This window comes from Natator depressus, chromosome 1, assembly GCF_965152275.1.
Source record: "Natator depressus isolate rNatDep1 chromosome 1, rNatDep2.hap1, whole genome shotgun sequence".
In the NCBI taxonomy this organism is placed as follows: domain Eukaryota; kingdom Metazoa; phylum Chordata; order Testudines; family Cheloniidae; genus Natator; species Natator depressus.
Window position 1 is genome coordinate 259,840,470 of NC_134234.1, and position 22,467 is coordinate 259,862,936.

Here is a 22,467-nt window from a genome sequence, read left to right on the forward strand (position 1 = left end):
ACTGAGTCCAGTGTTGCTACGATGAACTCTACAGGCTGCATGGGAATTAAAATGGACTATTCTGTGTTTACATAGATTCCCAACGAACATAGAAGATTGCCAGGCATGAGGTTGCTGTCCATACCTCCTGATGAGATTTTGTCATCAGTAACCAGTTGCTGAGGTAGAAGAAAACTGATGATTTATGGCACCAGGAGTGAGCTGCCATGACTTACTGTACCTTTGTAGATACCCTTAGCACTGCTGCAGGCTTGAAGGGGGGCACCCCTGTACTGACCGTGGTTCAGACCAACTGCGAAACCTCAAGGGTCTTCTGTGTGAGGGGTGGATGTAGGCAACTTTTGTAACACAAGCTGCAAACCAGTCATATTTGTTCAGAGAAAGTGTTCATTATTGAAACCAGGGTGACCATGCTGAACCTCAATCCACAGATGAAGATACTGAGTTGTTTGAAATCTAAGATGGGCCTTCATGCTCCCTTCTTTCTGGGGATGAAAAATTTTTTTCAAGTAAAAACCCTTTCCCCAGTGTTGAGGGGGCACCAGTTTTATGGTTCCTTGATGAAGGATGGAATTTAGTTCTTGAAACAACAACAACCAAGAGTGAGAGAGGTTCCTGAAGGAGGGAAGGGAAGGGGGTTTTGGTGGTGGAAGGGAAAGAAACTCTGTTGTAGCTGGTATGAATGATGTTGAGGACCCATTTGCCTCTTGTTCTCTGCCAAACTTGGGAAAAACGAGCTAGATGGCCGCTACATTGGGCAGAAGAACATGATATCTGGAGTAATTTGCTGCTTTTGAAGATCCCATCAAAAATGTTTCTTAGTGGGAGGTTGGGGTTGGTAGGCAGAAGAACTTTGTGCTTGCTCCGCTGCACCCTCTGTTTCTCGGTGGTTCATAGCCTCTCTGATGATAAAAAGGGTGAGATGCCAGTTGCTGCCTATACAGTTGCTGCCTGTGGAATTTCCTCCTTGGCACTGGAGTGTAGATCCCCCGTAAGGGGGGGGAGGGGGTGCCCTTGAGCTCCTCCATGAGTGCAATGAATCATCTGTCTTCTCACTGAACAGGCTGTTCCCTGTAGGGCAAATCCTCTACTTTCCTGGGAAACCCAGAGGACTGAAGACATGGTGACTACTGTTGCCATGCATAAAGCATCATCAATAAGGAGGCTGTGTCTGCTACATTGACTAAAGCTTAGTAGGTTCAACTGGCAATCAATTTGCTTTCCTTCATGAGTGCATGGAACTGTATTCTGTCCTTTTGTGAGAGCTTATTAGTAAATTCCACCAACTTGGAATAATTGGCACAATCATATTTTGACATTTTACAGAACTGCAGGCAGACTAAAGCGTAAACAAACAAACAAAAAAAAAGCTTTCTTCTCTAATAGGTCCAAATGTTTAGCTGCATTATCAGAGGTGCCGGATTTTGGTTGATGTTACCTGCTTCTTTCAGTGTCTGTTTGGACCACTAAGGAGTTCAGGGCAAGCTGTGTAAATAAAAATTGCTCCCTTGGCTGGTACAAAGTACATCTTTCTGTCCTTTTTGGAGTGGAAAGAGAGCATGTGTCTGGGGCATGTCAGACCACGTTGGTGTGTTTTAAGATGGCTTCATTAATGGGGAGTACCACATTGCTAGGCCATGCATTTTGTAGAATGTTGAGGAGTTTGTGAGATGTCTCTTGCACTTCCTCCACAGGGATTTGGAATGTGTCAGAGACCCTACTTAATAGGTAGGGCCCTACCAAATTCATGGTCCATTTTGGTCAATTTCATGGTCACAGGATTTTAAAAATCGTAAATTTCATTATTTCAGCCTATTTAAAACTGAAATTTCACTGATGTAATTGTAGGGGTCCTGACTCCAAAAGAAGTTGTGGGGGGTTGCAAGGTCATTGTAGGGGGGGTTGTGGTACTGTTACTCTTACTTCTGCACTGCTGATGGCAGCAGCATTGCCTTCAGAGCTGGACAGCTAGAGAGCAGCAACTGCTCACCAGGAGCCTAGCTCTAAAGGCAGAGCCGCCATCAGCAGCAGCACAGAAGGAAGGATGGCGTGGTATGGGATGACCACCCTTACTTCTCCGCTGCTGCCTACAGAGCTAGGCCCTCAGTCAGCAGCTGCCACTCTCTGGTTGCCCAGCTCTGAAGGCAGCAGCACAGAAGAAAGGATGGCATGGTACCGTATTGCCACCCTTACTTCTGCGCTGCTGTTGACGGGGCGCTGCCTTCAGAGCTGGGTGGCCGGCAAACAGATGCTGCTCTCCAGCTGCCCAACTCTGAAGGCAGCAGAGAATTAAGGGTGTCAATACTGCAAAGCCCCTAAAATAGCCTTGTGACCCCTCTTGCAACTCCCTTTTGGATCAGGACCCCCAATATAAGAAATGCTAATCTTCCCTGTGAAATCTGTATAGTATAGGGTAAAAGCATGCAAAAGACCAGATTCCACAGGGGGAGACCAGATTTCATGGTCTGTGATGCGTTTTTCATGACCATGAATTTGGCAGGGCACTATTAATAAGTCTAGGAAATGCCTCTAATCATCAGGGGATGATGGTGACAGTCTCCTCAGAGCTGTCTGTTCTGGATCTTCCTTCTCCTCCATTAGTTCCTGAGGGGTTCCAGTTCCTCTCTGTAAGGAGAGGGATGTCATGATTCCTGATGTAATAATACCAATTCACAATAGCACATGTATATGTCCCATGGTCGTAATAAGAGCGGTACAATGATGATTGAGGCCCAAAGACAGTGTACCCATCTTGGTCCCAAGTTGGGTACACTATCTTAATAATATAAAGGAGCCCAGGAGATTTTGGATCCTCTGTCTGGGCTAATCTCCCACTTTGGGGGGGGGGGGGGTGATGATGCTCATTCACTCAGGCCCCATTCACCGGAAGAGGAAAAGGTAGTTTCAATTCCATGCTTGGTACTATGGCTCTTGTGATGCCACAGCTGGTGGAAGGTACCAGAAAAACTACTCCCTCTTTCATGCCATCCCTGCACTGGTTGCGTTAGGGTCTCTCTTGTGAGGATTAGACCTGAGAGTATTGGGGACTCCAAGAATGATGACTATATCCTCAGGGTTAATATCTCTCCCCCCAGATGTGGAGAGGTGTGGAGGACTCCCGTTCTGTATAGGTGGAGTCTTTCTGGTCAGAGTCTTTGGTGCCAGTCGACCAGTCTTCGGAGTGCAACAGTTCCCCTGGTAGGAGGCACTTGGTGCTTTCCCTTTTGTTGGTACCATAGATGGTACTGCTCCTGCGAATGATGCTGGTCTTGGAGCACTCTTGCTCTTCAGAGATGGGAGGTTGTGTCCCTTATGTGCTCCTGAGCCTCCTGAACCAGGATATGAAGTCTCACTTGACTTAGATAATGTCAGGGAAGAGGTCATCTTCTTGGAAGTAGACCTGGAGGGGGATCTCTCTCATCTCTTATGAAGATGTTCGCTATCCTCCTGATGTTCCTCAGTGGAGGAGTCTTCAGTTCTACTTCTATCAGCCCTGGAACTGGAGGTCACCATGCTTGGAGGCATGCTCCTCGGTGCCTCTGCCAACTGTTCAGGGGACTGTTCAGCCTGAGTCAGACTGGAGCCCTGCAGTGGAATCCATAAGAAATTTTCCAAGCATATACTCACAGGCTTGGCAAGTTCTGCTGCGGAAGGATCAGCATATGCTGTACTTTGAGGAAATACAAGATTGCCCAAAGCAGCAGAGGAACTTTAGGTGAACAATAAGTTCTATGATGTGGAACTGCAACAACCCTGCCCCCTCCCTCCATTATGCAGCAGCAGCAGGATTTAATCCCCAAATCTTCAGCACAGGCTTTTAATACTTAAGCTAAAAGACCAACCTACATGAGCTAATACCACCAGGCAGCCACTATCCTCAGTGGACCGGCCATGAGAGAGGATGAAGCATAACACACTATAACAGTGGTTTATATATGCAGAAGTAGACCCATTTTTCAGACAACACAGACAAGCACAAACATCTGGCAGACTCAGGGGTAGTGTGACACTGTAGCTGAAACTTAGCTTTGCCATAATAGAAATTTATGTTCTATTCCCAGTTTAAGTAACCTGGGAGGTCTTGATCAATAATAAGGACTGTGAAGGGCACAGAATTATTAAAGCTAGCTGGAAAACACAGTGAGTCTAGAATTCATGATCTCCTGATTCCCAATACAGTATATCTTCCCTTGCAATTTAGGTCATGACTTCCCATAAGTGAAATATGATCATTTACTATTACACTAAAATAAAGGATTCCTCCTGCATAAGAGTTTCTTTTCTCATTCATCCAAGTATTTTGGATGTCCACAAAATGTCTAACAACAAAAGCAGGAGTTTATGCAATTTAAAATGAAAATACAGTCAATGGACTGATTTTTGTGATTTGCAGGTTAATATGGAAATTATGTCCAAAGAAAAGAGACGTTAGAACTCAAAGTAAAAGATCTACAATAGAAGAGCTGTGGGTTCCACCTAAAAACATTTCTGACACCTCCATTCTGCAGCAAGATCTAGTATACCTTTTGCAGCTTCTGGTTAATATCCCCTCTGGCTGTAATTTTTACTTGGAGTTCTGCTTCATACTCTTCTCCCATGTACCGACGACGTTTAGAATGTACATTGTCCATATCCTCTGATTTGGAACGCTTCCTTCTTGACACTTCACCTGGAAGCACATGGCACAGGGACTCTGCTGAGGAATCTTAACAGCAGCAGCAACCAAAGGAATCCTACAGCTATCAGTAGCTTCCTTTCTTTCAAGTCCAATCACTCATTCAAAGGATGACAGAATCTTGGGGAAAAATCTCAGATATTAAATTTATCTTTTTTCATAAACCAGAAACCCCCTACACTGTGACTTCAATATGGAACTTTGATTCAATGCACCAAAGAACCACCACCACCCATTTAACCTATAGCACTTTAAAGAGACATACTGTGTAAATTTAAATGAGGTAATGAAAATGTGCATGGCCATCTTGGGCACACAGAGCCTGCCAAACTGCTGCCCCAAAATGTATGACCATTCTAGTAACATTCTTTCCTTCTCACTTACCTTCTTTAAAATGGGCCTTCCCTCACCTTTGTACCCTATAGAGATATACAGGGCAGTAATTCTCTGTACTGAGAGATGGGGCGCGGCAGGATTCCCCGGCCAGCCCCTCTCCCTCTCCCGGCACAGCATGCTATAGAGACCTAGGTATATATGCCATAGCCTGACTAAGCTACAATGAATGGAGGCTATTGTAAGCATAAACACAGAGAGAAAAAGGGAGCTTGGTACAAAAGGAGAAAACTGGGAGTAAGGGGGTAAAATTAAACAAATTAAAAATTAAGTTTAATATTGGTTTAGAGAGATGGACTTGTATACCTGACAGTTCTTTTCCATCTCTACTTTATTGCATACATACTATGAGCTCTAATTCAAATCTTGCAGATATCTGTACATTCATGGTTTTCAACTACTGTACAGCTAACTTCTTAAATTTTTTAAAATTTGCATTACCACCTAAACTACTTACCTATGTTTAGAAAAGTTTGATTCTTTTAATTTAAGATGCTATTATAGTGCAAGTATCTATAGAATAAAGAGTATTTTTAAAGGGGATATTGATTACTGGAGAGTGTCAACTTTCAAATTTTCTCCCTGTGAATTTTCAGTCATGCTAAAGTTCCATCTCTGAGGTGCCCATCAGAAAGTATCTGCAAGTTTGGTAGAAATCTAACTCAAAAGAAAACCTCTGAGTGGAATGAGCATTGTCCCTGGACTATCATAGACAGTAGTTTACTAGGAACATTCATGCGGTTAACAGTACTTCAATAGCATGCATGCACTTCAACCTGCAACTTTTAAAAATATATTATGTAAAAATTTCTCAATTAGATAACACATCTGTCTCACATTGAAGTACTGAAACAAAGGCTGAACCTGAGAATTTAATTCTAGAGCAACACTACACTGATATTCTTTCATTCTTCCTGTCAATAAGACCGAACACCACTACTGTACATACTTCTCTCTGGATGTCTTTCTTCTTCTTTGTGCTCTTCCTTTTCTCTCTCTTTATCCTGTTCCTTGCTTTCTTTTTCCTCCTCTTCCACCTCTTCTGCAAAAACAAAAGATGACCAAATTTTATTTCTTTACATTCATTAATAATTCCACAATCTCTTTCCAATCAGTCTTGTTTTGGCTGATGAGTCTTTGGATTCCTATGCACACTTGCACAAAGCCATTTGAAAAAGGAAAAGAGGTGTGCATGGGGTGGGGGTGTGTGTGTGTCAAAATAACTATAGTACAAAGCAGTAAAAGCCTTTACAAAGTAACTTCTCTGTTTAAACAGCTTGAAAATCACTTGACTTTCTGAAAGTTGTCTTTAAACTACTGAAGAAATAAAGTGTTTCAGTTAAAGTGATGTTCAAATGGCTGCCTACCAAATGTCACTTTGCATTTTTCATGTGCATGAAAGAGGTACACAAAAGCTTTAGTTCTTCACTAACAAAGTATTCATATTTTTATATTTCTTTTTGTAAATAAATCTATATTTAGATTATGTTGGAAGCCATAAGGTGGTGAAGTTTTTTTCCCCACCTTTAATATTCCTAAACTAATAAGAGAAACAAGCTGGTTGAGGTAATATCTTTTATCAGACCAACTTCTATTGGTGATAGAGACAAGCTTTTGAGCTTACACAGAACTCTTCTTCACATCTGGGAAATGTAATTAGTGTGAAAATGAAAATATTTTAAAAAAGTGCGGGGCTGGAATTAGCAGTTTATAGATTGTTGTAATAAGTCGTAAGTCTCTTTTCAGTCCATGATTTTTAGTGTCTAGCAAAGTTATGAATTTAAGCTCACAGGCTCATCTTTTGAAGGTGTAGTGAAGGCTTCCTTTGAGGATGAGGGCTGAGGTCAGATATAGAGTGATCACTCTGTGAAAAGTATTCACCCACAGTTAATATAGCGTGTTTGTCTTTTATCATTTTTTTGAGAGAGTTTGAGTGTAGAGATTGTTTTGTTTCACCCACATAGTTGTTACTGGGGCATTTTGTGCACTTCTTGCCCCACTGTTCTTAAAGGGGTTAAACTAGATGCTCAGGGTGCTCATAATCTAAGTGGAGCTCTGCAACAGCATGTGTAAGCAACTGGGGGTGGGGTGTGTCTCAAAATATCTCAGATACTGTTTTCATGGGTCTAGGACAGCGGCACCACATGTCCCAAAAAAGGGACTTGGACAAGAGGTCTGAGCCCAGGAGTCCTTCCTAAAACCCCATAGCTAGAAACAGTGACTGGACTCTATTCAGTTGATCTGGAAGCATGTGGGATCCAGCAATTGGGTCCACTTGCAACAGACTGGTGACAGATGACCAAACAGAGTGGTACTGGGCCACACTGTAGCAGGTTCCATGGAAGAACTACTAAATGATGTGCCTCAGAACACAGCTACCAAATTTTCATCCAAGAAGGTGAAAGAGTCCAGTTTGAAGGCTGGAAAGAACATGCAAGGAGAAGATAGTATAGGTTTCTTTCAAGAAATTAGCCACTCTCTTCAAAAGTGGGTTTAAATACCATCAAGACAAGGATCTCTGGCTACCTAATAGACTGTGGTGATACAAGATCTAATCCACATAGGAACAGTTCATTTTAAAAGTGGTTTATCCTTTTTGGAAAGAGTCTTTTCACTTCGTTGTCCTGAACTAATAAATTTTACAGGTATACGTATGCCAAGAGTGTGCCATCTTCTTTCTGTTGGGCCTTTGAGGTTGGGGCAAAAAATGGGAAATCCTTCCCATTTAAGGTAGTCAGAGACGAATACCTTTGAAAGAAAAGGGAGCTATTCAGAGACATTTTGTTATTTAAAATCAAGCATGGCTTATTACAGCATGGCCACAGATCATGGCCCCCAGTACGCTACTTCAAGGATAAGAAGTCTCTTAGGAAAGCTGAGCATAGTACATCAAAAGGGATAAAAAGACTCTAGGGAGGAGTGATGGATTTCCAAGTTAGCTTCTGAAGAAGCACGGCTTTGTGAAATCTGGAGACAAGGAAAGCCTGTCTCAAGGAAACTAGAATAATCCACTAGTCTTTCCCTGAACTGCAGACAACAGGGCAAGACACTTGTGCAATCCTTTCTGGAGGAAATCAAATATGTTAGCCATTGTAGATTTGATTAATCTGATCCATTTATTTTGTACCAGTTTTGACCAGATTCTGTAGTATGGTGAGGAGGCACACCTTGTGGAAGGTTTCCCCACTGATCTCCATCGCTAGCAGCATCAACTCTCTCTCTCTCTCTCTCTCTGTTCAACAACCATTGATTTAGAGAACATTTTAAGTCTGGATGAAAAATTTAACCCAGGGATAAAAGTTTTAACATTTTGGGAAGGAATGCCTAGCCTATCCCAAAAATCATCCATCCATTTCTAAGGTGACTCTCTACTACAATCTAAAAGTACCAAACCAGTGTGGTGTACCAGGCCCTGTAGTTTCAATCTTCTGCCACCAAGATGATCTGAGCATTGTCTTTCATTGTTTTCCTAACAACCATGAGAATTAGGAAGGTACCAGAGGGAAGGCATAACCATGATGGCTAATTCACATCCACATATATGGCCTCTAAATTAAACAGTTGCAGCACTCTTGCCCAAACTTTCCAATTTGGATGCTTAAAAATTAGGTACCTACTAGGGCTGTCAATCAATCTCAGTTACATCATGTGATTAATTCAAAAAAAGTTAACCGCAATTAATCGCAGTTTTAATTGCGCTGTTAAACAAGAGACTACCAATTGAAATTTATTAAATATTTTGGATTTTTTCTACATTTTCATATATATCTTGTATTCTGTGTTGTAACTGAAATCAAAGTGTATATTTTGATTACAAATATTTGCACTGCAAAAACGATAAACAGAAGAAATAGTATTTTTCAATTCACCTCATACAAGTACTGTAGTGCAATCTTTGTCCTGAAAGTGCAATTTACAAATGTAGAGTTTTTGGTGTTACATAACTGCACTCAAAAACAAAACAACTGTAACACTTCAGAGGCTACAAGTCCACTCAGTCCTACTTCTTGTTCAGCCAATCGCTAAGAAAAACAAGTTTGTTTACATTTACAGGAGATAATGTGCCCTTTTCTTATTTACAGTGTCACCAGAAAGTAAGAACAAGCATTTGCATGGCACTTTTGTAGCCAGCATTGCAAGGTATTTACATGCCAGATATGCTAAACATTCGTATCCCCCTTCATGCTTCAGCCACCATTCCAGAGGACATGCTTTCATGCTGATGACGCTTGTTAAAAAAATAACGCGTTAATTAAATTTGTGACTGAAATCCTTGGGGGAGAATTGTACGTCCCCTGCTCTGTTTTACCCACATTCTGCCATATATTTCATGTTATAGCAGTCTCGGATGATGATCCAGCACATGTTGTTAATTTTAAGAACACTTTCACTGCAGATTTCACAAAACGCATAGAAGGTACCAATGTGAGATTTCTTAAGATAGTTACAGCACTTGACTCAAGATTTAAGAATCTGAAGTGCCTTCCAAAATCTGAGAGGGACGAGGTAGGGAGCATGCTTTCAGAAGTCTTAAAAGAGCAACACTCTGATGCGGAAACTACAGAACTTGAACCACCAAAAAAGAAAAATCAACTTTCTGCTGGTGGCTTCTGACTCAGATAATGAAAAAGAACATATATCGGTCCGCACTGCTTTGGATGGTTTTCGAGCAGAACCTGTCATCAACATGGATGCATGTCCCCTGGAATGGTGGTTGAAGCATGCACATCTGGCACGTAAATATCTTGCGACGCTGGCTACAACAGTGCCATGAGAACACATGTTCTCACTTTCAGGGGACACTGTAAACAAGAAGCAGTCAGCATTATCTCCTGTAAATGTAAATAAACTTGTTTGAGCGATTGGTTGAACAAAAAGTAGGACTGAGTGGACTTGCAAGCTCTAAAATTTTACAGTGTTATTTTTGAATGCAATACTTTTGTACATAATTCTACATTTCAACTTTCATGATAAAGAGATTGCATTACAGTACTTGTATTATGTGAATTGAAAAATACTATTTCTTTTGTCTTTTTACAGTGCAAATACTTGTAATCAAAAATAAATATAAAGTGAGCACTGTACACTTTGAAATAAATATATTTGAAAATGTAGAAAACATCCAAAAATATTTAAATAAATGGTATTCTATTATTGATTAATCGCTTGACAGGCCTAGTACCTATGTTAATATTTAGCTGCAGGTGTTCAACCCTTTGGAAAATCTGGCCTCTTATTTAGGTGCCTAAATAAGGCATTAGGGTTCTACCTTTAGACTCAAGTTTGGAAAATTCTGGGGGTGTACTAGAGGTGCAGGTGAATTCTAGTATTCATCTGGTATTCCTCAATGGTTGCTCAACATTTACAAGGTTTCTGAATGAAAGGCCAAATTTTCTGTGTGATTGTTTTACCCGCTTAGGTTTTCCACCAGATGTTTGTCCCATACTTCATCCAGTGATATGAAATGGTGCTAGATTCCATGGATGTTGTTCTGCCCAGAACTATGCAATAGATGTATCATGTTATGTTATCATGCTGATTGCTGAGGAGGACTACCCTAATTGAGTTGTCTGATTTGGTCAGAATTACTTCCCCGCCCAGTCCTACACCAAGCTAAGTATTTTATATCAGGCAAGACTCTCCTTACTACTCATATTTCACATATAAAAAGAGTAGCTGTGCTCCCAAACTCGTCCATACTGTGAACTAAGTAAGAGACAAGGTGAAACCCAAAGCCCATCAAACTGAAATCTATTGTGAGGACTATTCCATCTGGATGTGAGAGCTATATGTTCCCCATAAAGATTCCGGTTTTACCCACCAGGTTAGTAAGTGTAGAATTGGCTGAGGAAGATTAGGGGCAGATGTTCCAGATTTTCAGGAAGTGGTACTCCTTGATGGAGAAACAGCATTAACCCCTTTGCATGGAGGCCGAGCAGGGGTAACTCCTCTTGTAATGAGCATTTGAGGACTTGATCTTGAAGATCTCCAAGAAGGGAAGGCATTTGTTACAGCCATCTTAGGTGGTGAATGCACTGGGTCAGTGACACTTGTTCAACAAGATTGACTACTAGGTACAGTGTGTTGAAAATTAAAAATTCCTGCTTAAATTCAGCTTAAATTCCTGCATTCTTCTCATTATGCTGGTCGAGTGAAATAAAAAAAACACACCCAAAAACTTCTGGAAGGAGTTCTATATGGACACTCGTTGTGGAAGTTCAGTGCCTGTGTTCTTAAACACAAAGAATCTCCCTCTTGTTGTCCTTTTAGAGCAGTAGTAGTTGCAGAAGTACAAACAAATGAACTCCCCTCTTGTAGGGAAAGCTGTGAATAATACACAGACAATCAGGAGCGGCAGGTGAAATGTTGGTCGAGCATGGTGAAGATAGCAGAAAAAGGGCTGTGTTTTGAGGATTCCAGAAGGTAGGTGGAAACTTACGTGGCTTCTTACTCCTTTTCTCCTATGCCCACAATTACTGAGAAGTCCCTAAGAAAATGTGGTCAAGCAGGAGGATTAGGTTAGGCCATGACAGAGATCCAATACATATGGAGCAAGGAGGCTGCCATTTGGGGCTCGAAACTGTTCAGGAGTGGAGCATTGATTTTAGCTTTGTAGTGTATATTTTGGAATTATTTAAAATAAAACTGCAGGTTAAATTGTCCAACAATGGCTATTAGCATCCATCAATGGCTATTAGCCAGGATGGGCAGGGATGGTGTCCCTAACTTCTGTTTGACAGAAGCTGGGAATGGGCTACAGGGGATGGACCACTTGAGAATTACCTGTTCTCTTCATTCCCTCTGGGGCACCTGGCATTGCCACTTTCAGAAGACAGGATACTGGGCTAAATTGGACCTTTGGTCTGACCCAGTATGGCCATTCTTATGTTATGATTGAATATATTAACATTATACTAGCATTCAGTGCAGCTCTTACTAGTAAACTGGGAGGGCCTTGCCACAGAATTTAGATCAATATGCACTACACTACCTGGGGGCTTGTTTAAAATAACTGCCTGAATAGGAGTCTCCATATTTGATGTAAAAAGTCAATAGATATATTTTACAAATATTGTGGCCAGAGAGACGAGAGAGAAAGCCCAGGAGCAAGAACTGAACATGCATCTCTAAAGAAATTTTTAATGTGCCAATCACTATATCTAGGCACTATAATACAATGAATCCAGCATTATTACAGTCTGATTAGCACAATACTCTGTGCCCCTCCTTAGAACATATTAAATTTCTGAAATTTTTTGAATGATATATTATGAAGGAAATGTCGCTGGATGATTTAGAACCCTTCTTTAGTGAAGGAAGGCTTGAGCAAAAACACAGCTTGGATTGTTCTCTAAAACATGTCAACATTCCAGCTCAGCTTGATCTCCAAGAATAGGGAATTCCATAACTAGGGACCCACCAATGAGAATGCCCCTTTTATTCTGCACTAGGAACTGTAAATTGTATTGACCCTAGTGATAAATGTGCTCTTGGAGGACAGCAGAAATTAGCTGCTCCTAATACCCTGCATGTTTTGAAGGTCAGGCTCTTGAAAGTGATCCAGACGGGGAGCCAGTGGCCCATTGATATGATATGCTCTCATTGACTTGCTTGTCCTAGGTGACAGGTTGTGTGTGTTGTGCTAGTTGGAAGTCTGTGTGACACTTTCTTCCTTAGAGAGCACTGTAGAAGTCCGCCCTAGACATGACCATGGCTAGGACCGTATCGGAGAGGAAGGGTTGCAACGTATTTCTGGCCACTACCGCTATGTGTGTGTCTAGGAGCAAGCAGTATGTTCAGTAGGACTTGAAGAAGATATCATCCTGACAAATGGAGGGGCAGAGTGCTTCCAGGGTTTCTGCCAGTTAGTTCCACTTTCCTATTAGTATCACCTCCATTTCATTTAGGTAGAGCTTGAACCCATTTTTGTTCTTCCAGAAATGTATTTCTTGGATGAAGCAGCTGGAAGATAGCATCAGATTCTCCTGATTAGAAGGACCTAGAGCTTGTTGTCATCTGCCCATTGATTGCACTGGAGCCATAGCACTTGACGATCTCACCTATGATCTGAAAATGTTAATTGCAGGAGGCAGAGAGAAAAAGAGAAAGAATTTTTGTACCTCCTTTTCAGCTACAGCTTCCTTTCAGATTTACTGATGAAAAGCGCTATGAGAGTTAGGTGGTATTACTATTCGTATGAAACACTTCCAGATGCATCTATAAGCACCTTGTCTTTTTACATTTTCTAAAAGATTTTAAGTCTAACCCCTCCGGCAGCAGTTATGGCTCATCATACTAGTCCAAATTCCACCATATCCAAAGCCCACAAAGAAATGCAACCAAAAATGAACAAAAAGTTTTAAAAATTCAGTTTACAGGAAGAAAGAAAAAATGTGTTTTCTTCTTTGGATAATCCACCAATATGATCAATGGGCTTTGTCTGTCAATACCTAGTATCCACACAGTAGGGAAAAGAGCTAGGATCTATGGCTTCAGACAGTAACGCTCAAAAATGCACCAATGCTGAGACCAAGCAAGTACCCATGGCTGTACCCTAGTGATGTGTACAACTGTGAACAAAGGGTCAGAATGCTCCCTGACAAATCTATTTGGCAGAGGCAGACTCCCGCCCCACCCAAAAGTTCACCACCATCTTAGTTTAAAAGATTTTGACACCTAGGGGACAAGAGAATCCCTCAGCATTCATAAACTTTTCATACAAAGTCAAATCCATTTTAAGTCAAGTCAGATCTAGAGGCCTTTTGCCACTTTTTGGGCCTTACTAGAGCACAAAGAAGGATTCAAAACAGTCTAGCATCTTGAGTTGGTGGAATTAGAATTTTATGGTCCTAAAAGGACCACCACCCCTTTTCTTTGGGTATGAGGGATAAAGGGCAGAAGGAAGGGAGACTAATTGACTTCTCATGATGGAACTGGGCACTCAGTTTTGAAGAACAACGTATTGTTATAAAGTCCTAGGTATGGGTATTACAGAAAAGGGCCAAAAACAGTGGTTACTTACCTGCACAGTAACCTGAATTCTTCAAGGCATTTGTCCCTATGGGTGCTCCACATTAGGATGTGCGTGAACCCATGCACTCTTGACCAGAGATATTAGTTAGCAGCCTCTGTAGGTCCATGCTTGCCCCCTACACATCCTCATGCTCCGGCATGAAGGTATATAGGGAGAAGCAGACCTGCCGCCACTCCAGTTCCTTCTCAACCACAATGCCCTGAAGTACAACTCTGCTGGACAACAGAGTGGCATCACTCTGATACAGTGGCTCCTGGTGTTAAGTAGGAAGTGATGGCAAGCATAGAGAATTGCCCGGAGTCTGAGATTACTGATGTGGCGAGGAATACTTCCTTGTGACTCCATTTCCCCTGTGCTGTGAAGTCCTGAAGATGGACACCTTATTCCAGTTGTGAGGTATAGTGATGACCCTTGATGGGGGTGGACATGAAAAGGGGACTCCCACACAATCTCTGTGATGATCCTTCCGTGACTGAAGGGAGCTGAGAACTACTGGTCGTAAGGTGCCTACTTGGAAAGACTGTGCCTGGTGGGCCAGTCTTGAGCCAGGCCTGAAGGAGCTGGAAGTGCATTCTCGCATGGGGTGTCACAAACGTACAGGCCAACATGTGGCCGAATAGCTGCAGGCAAGACTGTGGTATCAGCTGAAGTCAGGAGATGAGGCTGACCACAGTGGATCTTTGTAAAGGCTCTTGGGGTGATTGAAAAGCCAAATGGGAGAACACTGTATTGGTAACGATCCTTGCCCAATGACAAACTGTAGGCGATGGGTGTACATCCTGGAGGTCAAGAGTGGTGAACTAGTTTCCAGAATTATTATTGTTAGAATTACAACTCTGAAGTGCTGCAAAATGATAAATATGTTCAGAGTCCTGCATTCAAGGACTGATCTCCATCAACCTTTTTTCTTGGGAACCAAGAATTACCTAGAATAGAACCCTCTATCAATGAATCTGGGGAGAGCTGAATCAATCACTCCAAGAAGTAGGAGAGATTGAACCTCCTGCCTTAGGAGTCCCTCATGAGAAGTGCCTCTGAAGAGGGACGGGGATGGAGGATGGGAAGGAGGGATGGGTTGAACTGGATGGAATATTCCACTGAAATCCACCTGTCGTCCCACTCTCTGATGTGATGAGCTCCCAGAAAGACAGAAAATAGGAGATTGTTCCCAAATGGTGGAGGAAGGGTGGTTTTGTGCAGTGAGAGATCTGGAGTAGGGAATGGATTTTGACCCTTGGCCAACTAGTCAAAACAGCCACTTGGAGGAGGTCACCGACTGGGAGTTCACCATTAAAGAGGGCCCCTTTTTTGAAATCTGGACCTCTTTCTGCAGGGAACTGCAGGTCTGGTGTAGGTTTGGCACTGTACTAGTTGAGAGCATCAAGTTTAGATCCTGAGGGATTGCAGAGTAGCCACAGAATCTTTGAGACTGGAGAGAGCCACTGCTGCCACTACTGAAGAGTTTAGGCATTTCAAAGAGATGGTTCCTCCACACTTTTCTGTACTACCCTGGGAAAGCTGTAAGCTTGCAGCCAGGAGCCTGGATGCATGACAGTGGTGGTAGCCATTGAACACAAGGCTGTGCCAGCAGCGCCAAGGAAAGCTTGTATGGAAGTTTTTGCAATCATCTGGCTTTCTGAGATGAGGACTTTAAACAGTTTTCTTTGGTGTTAGGGCAAATTATCAATAAAACTTGAAAATTTACCATATATTGTGAAATCACATTTTGACATCAGGGCCTGATAGTTCACAATCCTAAGTTGGAGAGCAGCTGATGAGCAGCTGTTATGGCCTAAAAGGTCCAGAAGCTTGTCTGTTCTCTCATTGACAGCATCCACTCCAAGAAATTGGAGGTGGGACAGAAGAAAAAAGTACTCCAGACCCTTGGCTGGTACATAATATTTTTGGTCGACCCACTTGCAAGTGGGTGAGATGGTCACAGATGTCTGCCAGACAGTGTGGGCTGGTGACTATAATGCTCATTAATGGGTAAGGCAACCTTGCACGGGGGACAGAATGCAGTGTTGTCTCTTCTGGATTTCCTCCAAGGGTACCTGAAGTGACTCTGCTATTCTTTTACCCAGGTCTGGAAAGGCCCAGATATCATCTACATAAGATGGTGGTAGGGCAGAATCAGGGGGAGGACAACTTGTTTGCCAGTATTGTCTCCTCCTCTACCATTAGCTCCTTCTCCTTTACAGATCTTCTTCGGGGGCAGGGGACGACACGACGACAACGGGTGTCCTGCTGTACCAGTGACTGTTGGTCTGGATGGGGCCTTTTGCGGAAGGTCACCATAAGGAGCCCATGGGTTCCAGAAAGCCCACTGTAGAGTTGCATAGTGAAAAACAGCAGGAGCCCAAAGTTGTTCCTGCTGAGGCTGACATGAACTGCTGGTTCCTGGGGGTCTTCTCTATGGGAAATACATCCAGAGAGGAAGATTGATATGGGAAAGAAATAGAGTCCTGCATAGAAATCTCTGAATCAAAAGAGGTATCTACCCGTGTCCAGCGGAGGAGCCCCTGGCATTGGTGCTGAGAGCCAGAACAGTACAAGAGATTGAGGGGCTAGCAATCATGTTGATTCTGGTGGCCAAGTGTTTGTATTGGGGTACACTAGCAATGACTGAAAAACTGAGATCAATGAGGGATCCCTCTTCAGTACCCCTTTTAGAAGGAAGATCCAGGTTCTTCAGCAACTAGAAGATCTTCCTGGGAGAAGAACTTGGTTGGTACCAGACAGGCTGGATAGTGCTCCACCAGGACCTCAAATGGTACCAGAGACAGTGCAGAGGATGGTACAGGAGCATACACTGAAGGCTTCTGAGAACAGTCTGTGCTCCTAGAAGAGTCCTGTGTGGAGATATCTGATGGTGCTGTTTGGTGTGGTTTGCTAGAAGACTTCTCAGTGTGGAATGTACCAGAAGACTTTTTGGTGGGTGCCAGCATCTAGGTACTGGGGCCCACAGAAGCCTCAGCAGTACCCATACCTGGATGTGAGGTCTCCTTGGCCTCAGAGATGACTTTCCCCTTCTTTTGAATTCTCTTTACGGGGAATGGATTTTCTTCCTCTAGGAATGCTTCATTTCCAAAGCTCCCCATGCTCTCTGCTTACTGAGGATGAAGTCACTGGAGCAGTCTGAACAGTAGAGGCCAATGTACAGGGGGGAAGGGGACCCTGCAAGTTTCAACAATGCTCCATCAGGAGGTGCTTCAATCTATCTTCTTTCAACTTCCAAGAGCTGCCCCTAAACCCAGAGCAGACCATGCACTTTGATGGGACATAAATACTCTTAGAGGCAGTTGAAATGTCCGTCACTAAGGGAAAAAGGCCTGTGGAAGGTCTGACAGGGTTTGAAAACCAGGGTCTTTGGCATAACCCAAGCAGGGAGTCCACAAACAAACAAAAAGGGGAAGGGTGAAGAATGACCAGGCCAAGGGAAAAAAAAAAAAAAAAAAGTGTGTGGAGGGAGGGGAGGCAGTAGAGTTGTGGAGATACCGCCCCAAAAGCACAAATCTGTACTTAAACAAAAAACAAAAATTAAATAGAATACTGAGAAAAAATAAAGAAAAATATAAAGGCTATAAAGGATAAGGCAGTAGCTGCAAGGTGAACAGCACAACATTCCATCTCAAGTCGAACGTGGTTGAGAAGGTACTGGAGTGGCGTGGCAGGTCTGCCCCTCCCTACAAACCCTCATATCAGACCATGAGGGCGTACTGTGTGCGGGCATGGATCCACGGACACTCCTAACTAAAATCTCTGATCAAGAGTGTTCAGGCGGGCATGTATCCTGAGGTGGAACACCCATAGAGACTATACTTGAACTCAATTTACAAAGTGAAGCAAGGGACACTTAACAGAGGAATTTATCGGAGAGCTCTAAGTACTGATCCAAGTAATTCAACAAAAACGGATCAAGCGGGGAGATGGACGGTGGGAGAGAACATAAAGAGAAGATTTTAGGATCAGGAAGAGGAAGAGGAGGAAGTGGGGCAAGGCCCTACACCTCACACTTTCCTACCATCACATGGAAAAACCTAGCATCCCAGATGTCGGATCCACAGGACACCCAACCTGTGATTTCAAATGGCTTCAGGGCAAAGGCTGTAAGGCCATACACGTTCTCGAAGAAGTCCTGAGAAAATTCCAGGTACAGGAGAATGACATAGGAGGCTTCAATATTTCTTTTATGTTCTATGAAGAAACTTTGATGACTACTAGTTTGCAAGACTTCATGATTTTAAGCCGAGAAGAGACTGTGATCATCTAGTCTGACCTTCTGCAAAACTATCACCCAGTAATTCCCACATAAAGCCAATAGTTAATTCTTGAACTATACCAGACCTTTTAAGAAAAACATGCAATCTTGATTTAAAGATTTCAAGTGATGAAGAATCCATCACATCCTTTGGTAAGTTGTTTCCATGGTTAATTACCCCTAGACTGTAAGATGTCCATCTTGTTTTCAGTTTGAATTTCTTTAGCGTCCGCTTCATCACTGGTTCTTTCTACATTTTGGTCTGCTACATTAAGAGTCTTCTGCTATCAGATATCTTCTCATATAGGTATTTCTAGATTATGAACAAGTCACCTCTTAACCGTCTCTTGAATAGGTTGACGGTCCTTAAGTCTTTCACTGTAAGGCATATTTTTCAGTCCACGAATCACTCAAATGGATCTTCTTTGAACCCGCTCCAATTTTTCAGCAACCTTTTTGAAGAGGGGACACCAGAATTGGACACAGTATTCTAATAGTGATTTCACCAGTGCCATATGCAGAGGTTATGTATAATCTCCTTACTCCTACTTGATACAGTATTTGTACATCCAAGGAGAGAATCATAGCCTGTTTCGAAAAACAGGTTTGAAAAATTTGTGGTACTGAAACTTTAGATACAATGAACTAAAATGTAAAATGAGGAGTTTTTTTAATGCCATTACCAGTATTGGTACTTGAATTTTACAAAACTATTATAGGCATATATTGAAAACTATGGCCCTGATCCTGCAAACACTTAAGCAGGTATGTAATTTTACACTAGCATGAAGGGTTTCATTGACTACAAGGGATTAACTTTTGCTAAAAGTTAAGCATGTATAAAAATGTTTGCAGGATCTAGAAGCCTAAAGGAACAGGGAATGGACAGAGTCATTGACATCTAAAGAGAAGAGTCAATGGTTACTGGAAGCAGAAAAAGAGGAAAGTGGGTAGAGCTATCAACTGCTAGGGAGACATGGTTTGCTAGAATCTAAGAGCTTCTAAAAGGTGGACAGAGCTTCTGATAACAATTTTCAGGCTATGGTTTTTGCAGTATTTAATTCACTAAGTGGTTGTTTTCTTTCTAACTGTAGTGTATGTGAAAGCTGCTGATCAATACTGCAAATGGGTAATTCGTGTTCAGTGATTAACTAACATCAGTGTATGAATTTATGTAGAAAGAAGTGGTAGCAAACAGACTACTAAATGGACCAAAGTTACAAAAAATAGGTAATTTGTCAAAAAATGAAACGTAAACCTTTTAAAGAATTGCTATTCAGAAAAACAGAAAGCATTTATTCTCATCTCAAATTGTAGAGAAAATATGTTTCTTCAGATTTTTAAGACCAAATGAACCAATGAACAAAACTCTTCCCATAGAAGTCAAAGAGCAAAATACTGAGTTTGATGATCCTGCAAGTCATACATGTTCTGTGTCAGTATCATAATTGAAACAGCCACCAATGACAGTTTAAATCCTTGTTCCTGTGCTTTCGGCAGCTCTTCAACTCCAGCCTCATTCAGGAGTAGCCTCTGTTCATCTTCAACACCCATGGCATGCTCCGATTGTGCCATAAAAATCAGCTGAAAGGTGAAGTCTTAACTTGGTAAGTGAATTGCAGCATACTTTTACATCACCACCACCTTCAATACAGTGCAAAATAAGCAATAAAGTGGTTGAAGCACTTCATTCTGAATATACTCCTCAGACATATTTAAACTCACGGGTTGACTACTAGATATGTGGGAAGTGAGTAGAGAGGAAAAATTAAAGAAACACTGACCCTGATGCAAGATTGCTGGTCAAGCATGAGAAATGACCCAATAATGGCTACAGCACCCTTTCAGCAAATGGAGTGTTTTTACTTTGTACTACTGTTTTTTAATCTGAAAAGAAAAAAAAAGCAAAAAAAAAGCTGCAAAATGTTGTGTCCAAATAGATGAAGATGCCACCCAAGAATACAGAGAAAAGTATTATATGGTGGTCTTTGGCAATTGCACAGAAAACAGAAATAAAATGGAAAAGATTAGATATCTTTCTAAACTTCTGATTAATGGGTGTTCAGCACATTATTTAAAGCTCACTGAAACAGAAGTCATACTTAAAACAGTTTTAAATCATATTGTGGAAGCTAAATTATTCTTCTGTAATCATAATCAGCTGCTTGATTGACTGACTGAAAAATAAATAAAATAAATAAAAGGACTGAGGTCCCAGTATCCCAACATTCTCAGGAAAAATTTATTTCTATATTTACATCCAATCATCAGAAACAGTCTGCAATTTGCAGTGGGACCATGGATCTTTGATTTAAAGGTAATCCACATTAAGTTTAAAAAAGCAACTAAGATGGTTTCTGAAGGCCTGGAAAGATTACAGAGCACAAAACCATTGTTGTGGTCTCAGTGGAACTCCAGCCTGATGTAATTAATCACAAAGAACTAGAACCATACAAGGCAAAGTCCAAAAATATCCAGAGAAACCACAGAACCTTTCCATTATTTAGTCAATATGAGTGATCACAAATAGAAAGGTCGTATGTAGCGCCCAGAACAGAAAAGAGGCTGAAATGTGGCTGATAGGACATAATTCTGAGGCTACGGCACCACTGTAAGCTCTCTACTGTAGCCACTCTAAGCCTACAGAAGAGCTCTCCCATTGGCTTAATTAATCCATTCTCAATGGGTGGCAGTAGTTGTGTTCATAGCGCTGTGTCAGTGTAACTTATGTTGCTCAGGAAGGTGGCTTATTCACACCCTTGAGCAACATAAGTTATACCAACATAAGTGGTAGTGTAGATATAGCCTGAGAGTCCTCCTTCGTTTCCAATCAATTCAAATTAAAGATGCAGCATTCTACTCCAAATCTATGTTTCTGAAAGAGGCTGTTTCACAGTTCATTGCATCAAAATGGTGATAAATTATGATAGTTAAATCACTGAAGACAGTACAGTGACTTCGGAATTCTGTAAATTTAAGGGTATGTATATATTAGAATAAAAGACTCATAGTATGGCTGCAGCTGGCCCAGGTCAGCTGACTCAGGCTCGTGGGACTCAGGCTGCAGGGCTAAAAATTACAGTGTAGACGTTTGGGATCAGGCTAAGCTCAGGCTTTGAAACCCTGTGAGGAGTGGGACTCAAAGCCATGGCTCCAGTTTGAGCCCGAATACCTACACTGCAATTTTTAGCCCTGAAGCCTGAATCCCCTGCGACTGAGTCATCTGACCAGGGCTCTAACATTGAATGCCACAATTTTTTTTATTGGACTATAGTGGTACCTTAAGAGACAAGTGCTCCTGTCCATCCAGCAAAGTACTGACTGGACATGTTAGCACATTTGGATTGGTTTGGTTAAGATTTGATAGTAGGCCATGTACTGAAAATCAAAATAATTTGGTGAAAGTGTATCTGTATTTAAGTGAAGCTACAAAAGACCAATACTGTAGTCAATACTGCAAGTATGGCGATCCGGTCCGCTGTACCAGTAAGATATTTACAGCCGGTACTCTATACCGGAAAGATACAGGAGAAGCAGAACAGTGGCCCTACACCAGCAGCTCCTCCAGCGCGGCTGTACCGCCCCATCACCGCCCCCAGCCCTTCCATGCAGCTGCGTCTCGAGTCCTGACTGGGGTCTGAACAGCAGCCCCGCCGCAGGACAGGGCTGGGGGCGGTACAGCTGCACCCAGTGGCCCCATGTTCTGTTCCTTTCACTGCTGCAGTTCCAGAAAGCCCTGCGGTCCAGAAGTCTCTGGCGCAGCGCGAGGTCAGAGCACCCCACAGGTAACCTGGGATGAATCATAGGGAGGGACGGGGAGAGTGCATGGCCCTGGGCTAGGAAGAAGTCACGTGAGGAGTCATGTGCCCCCCATGTTTAGCTGGTGCTCCCCCTTTGTGTCCCTCCCATTAGTGCAGCATACCAGTAAGAAATGAATTCTAGTTGCACCAATGCCAGTAGTAATTAACTAATTAATCCGCAGACTTGATTAGTGCATTGTGTTTTATTTACAAAGTTGCAAGCATTTAATTTGACAACTGTGCCTTTTATGTCTGAGGAATAAATATGTTTATAAAAGAAGTGACATTCACTAAGTGTTTTGAG

General features: G+C 42.2%; 1 protein-coding gene across 10 annotated transcripts in view; it reads right to left on the minus strand.

Annotated features, from left to right (window-relative positions):
- ATF7IP (activating transcription factor 7 interacting protein) overlaps positions 1-22,467 on the minus strand; it is a 168,280-nt gene that overhangs the window by 67,677 nt on the left and 78,136 nt on the right. For all 10 annotated transcript variants that reach the window (XM_074941761.1, XM_074941760.1, XM_074941762.1 and 7 more), the window contains 2 exons: positions 6,018-6,110; positions 4,524-4,669 (listed from right to left, as the gene is read on the minus strand). In XM_074941761.1, coding sequence (XP_074797862.1) covers positions 4,524-4,669; positions 6,018-6,110 — 239 coding nt within the window. The remainder of the gene's footprint in view (positions 1-4,523; positions 4,670-6,017; positions 6,111-22,467) is intronic.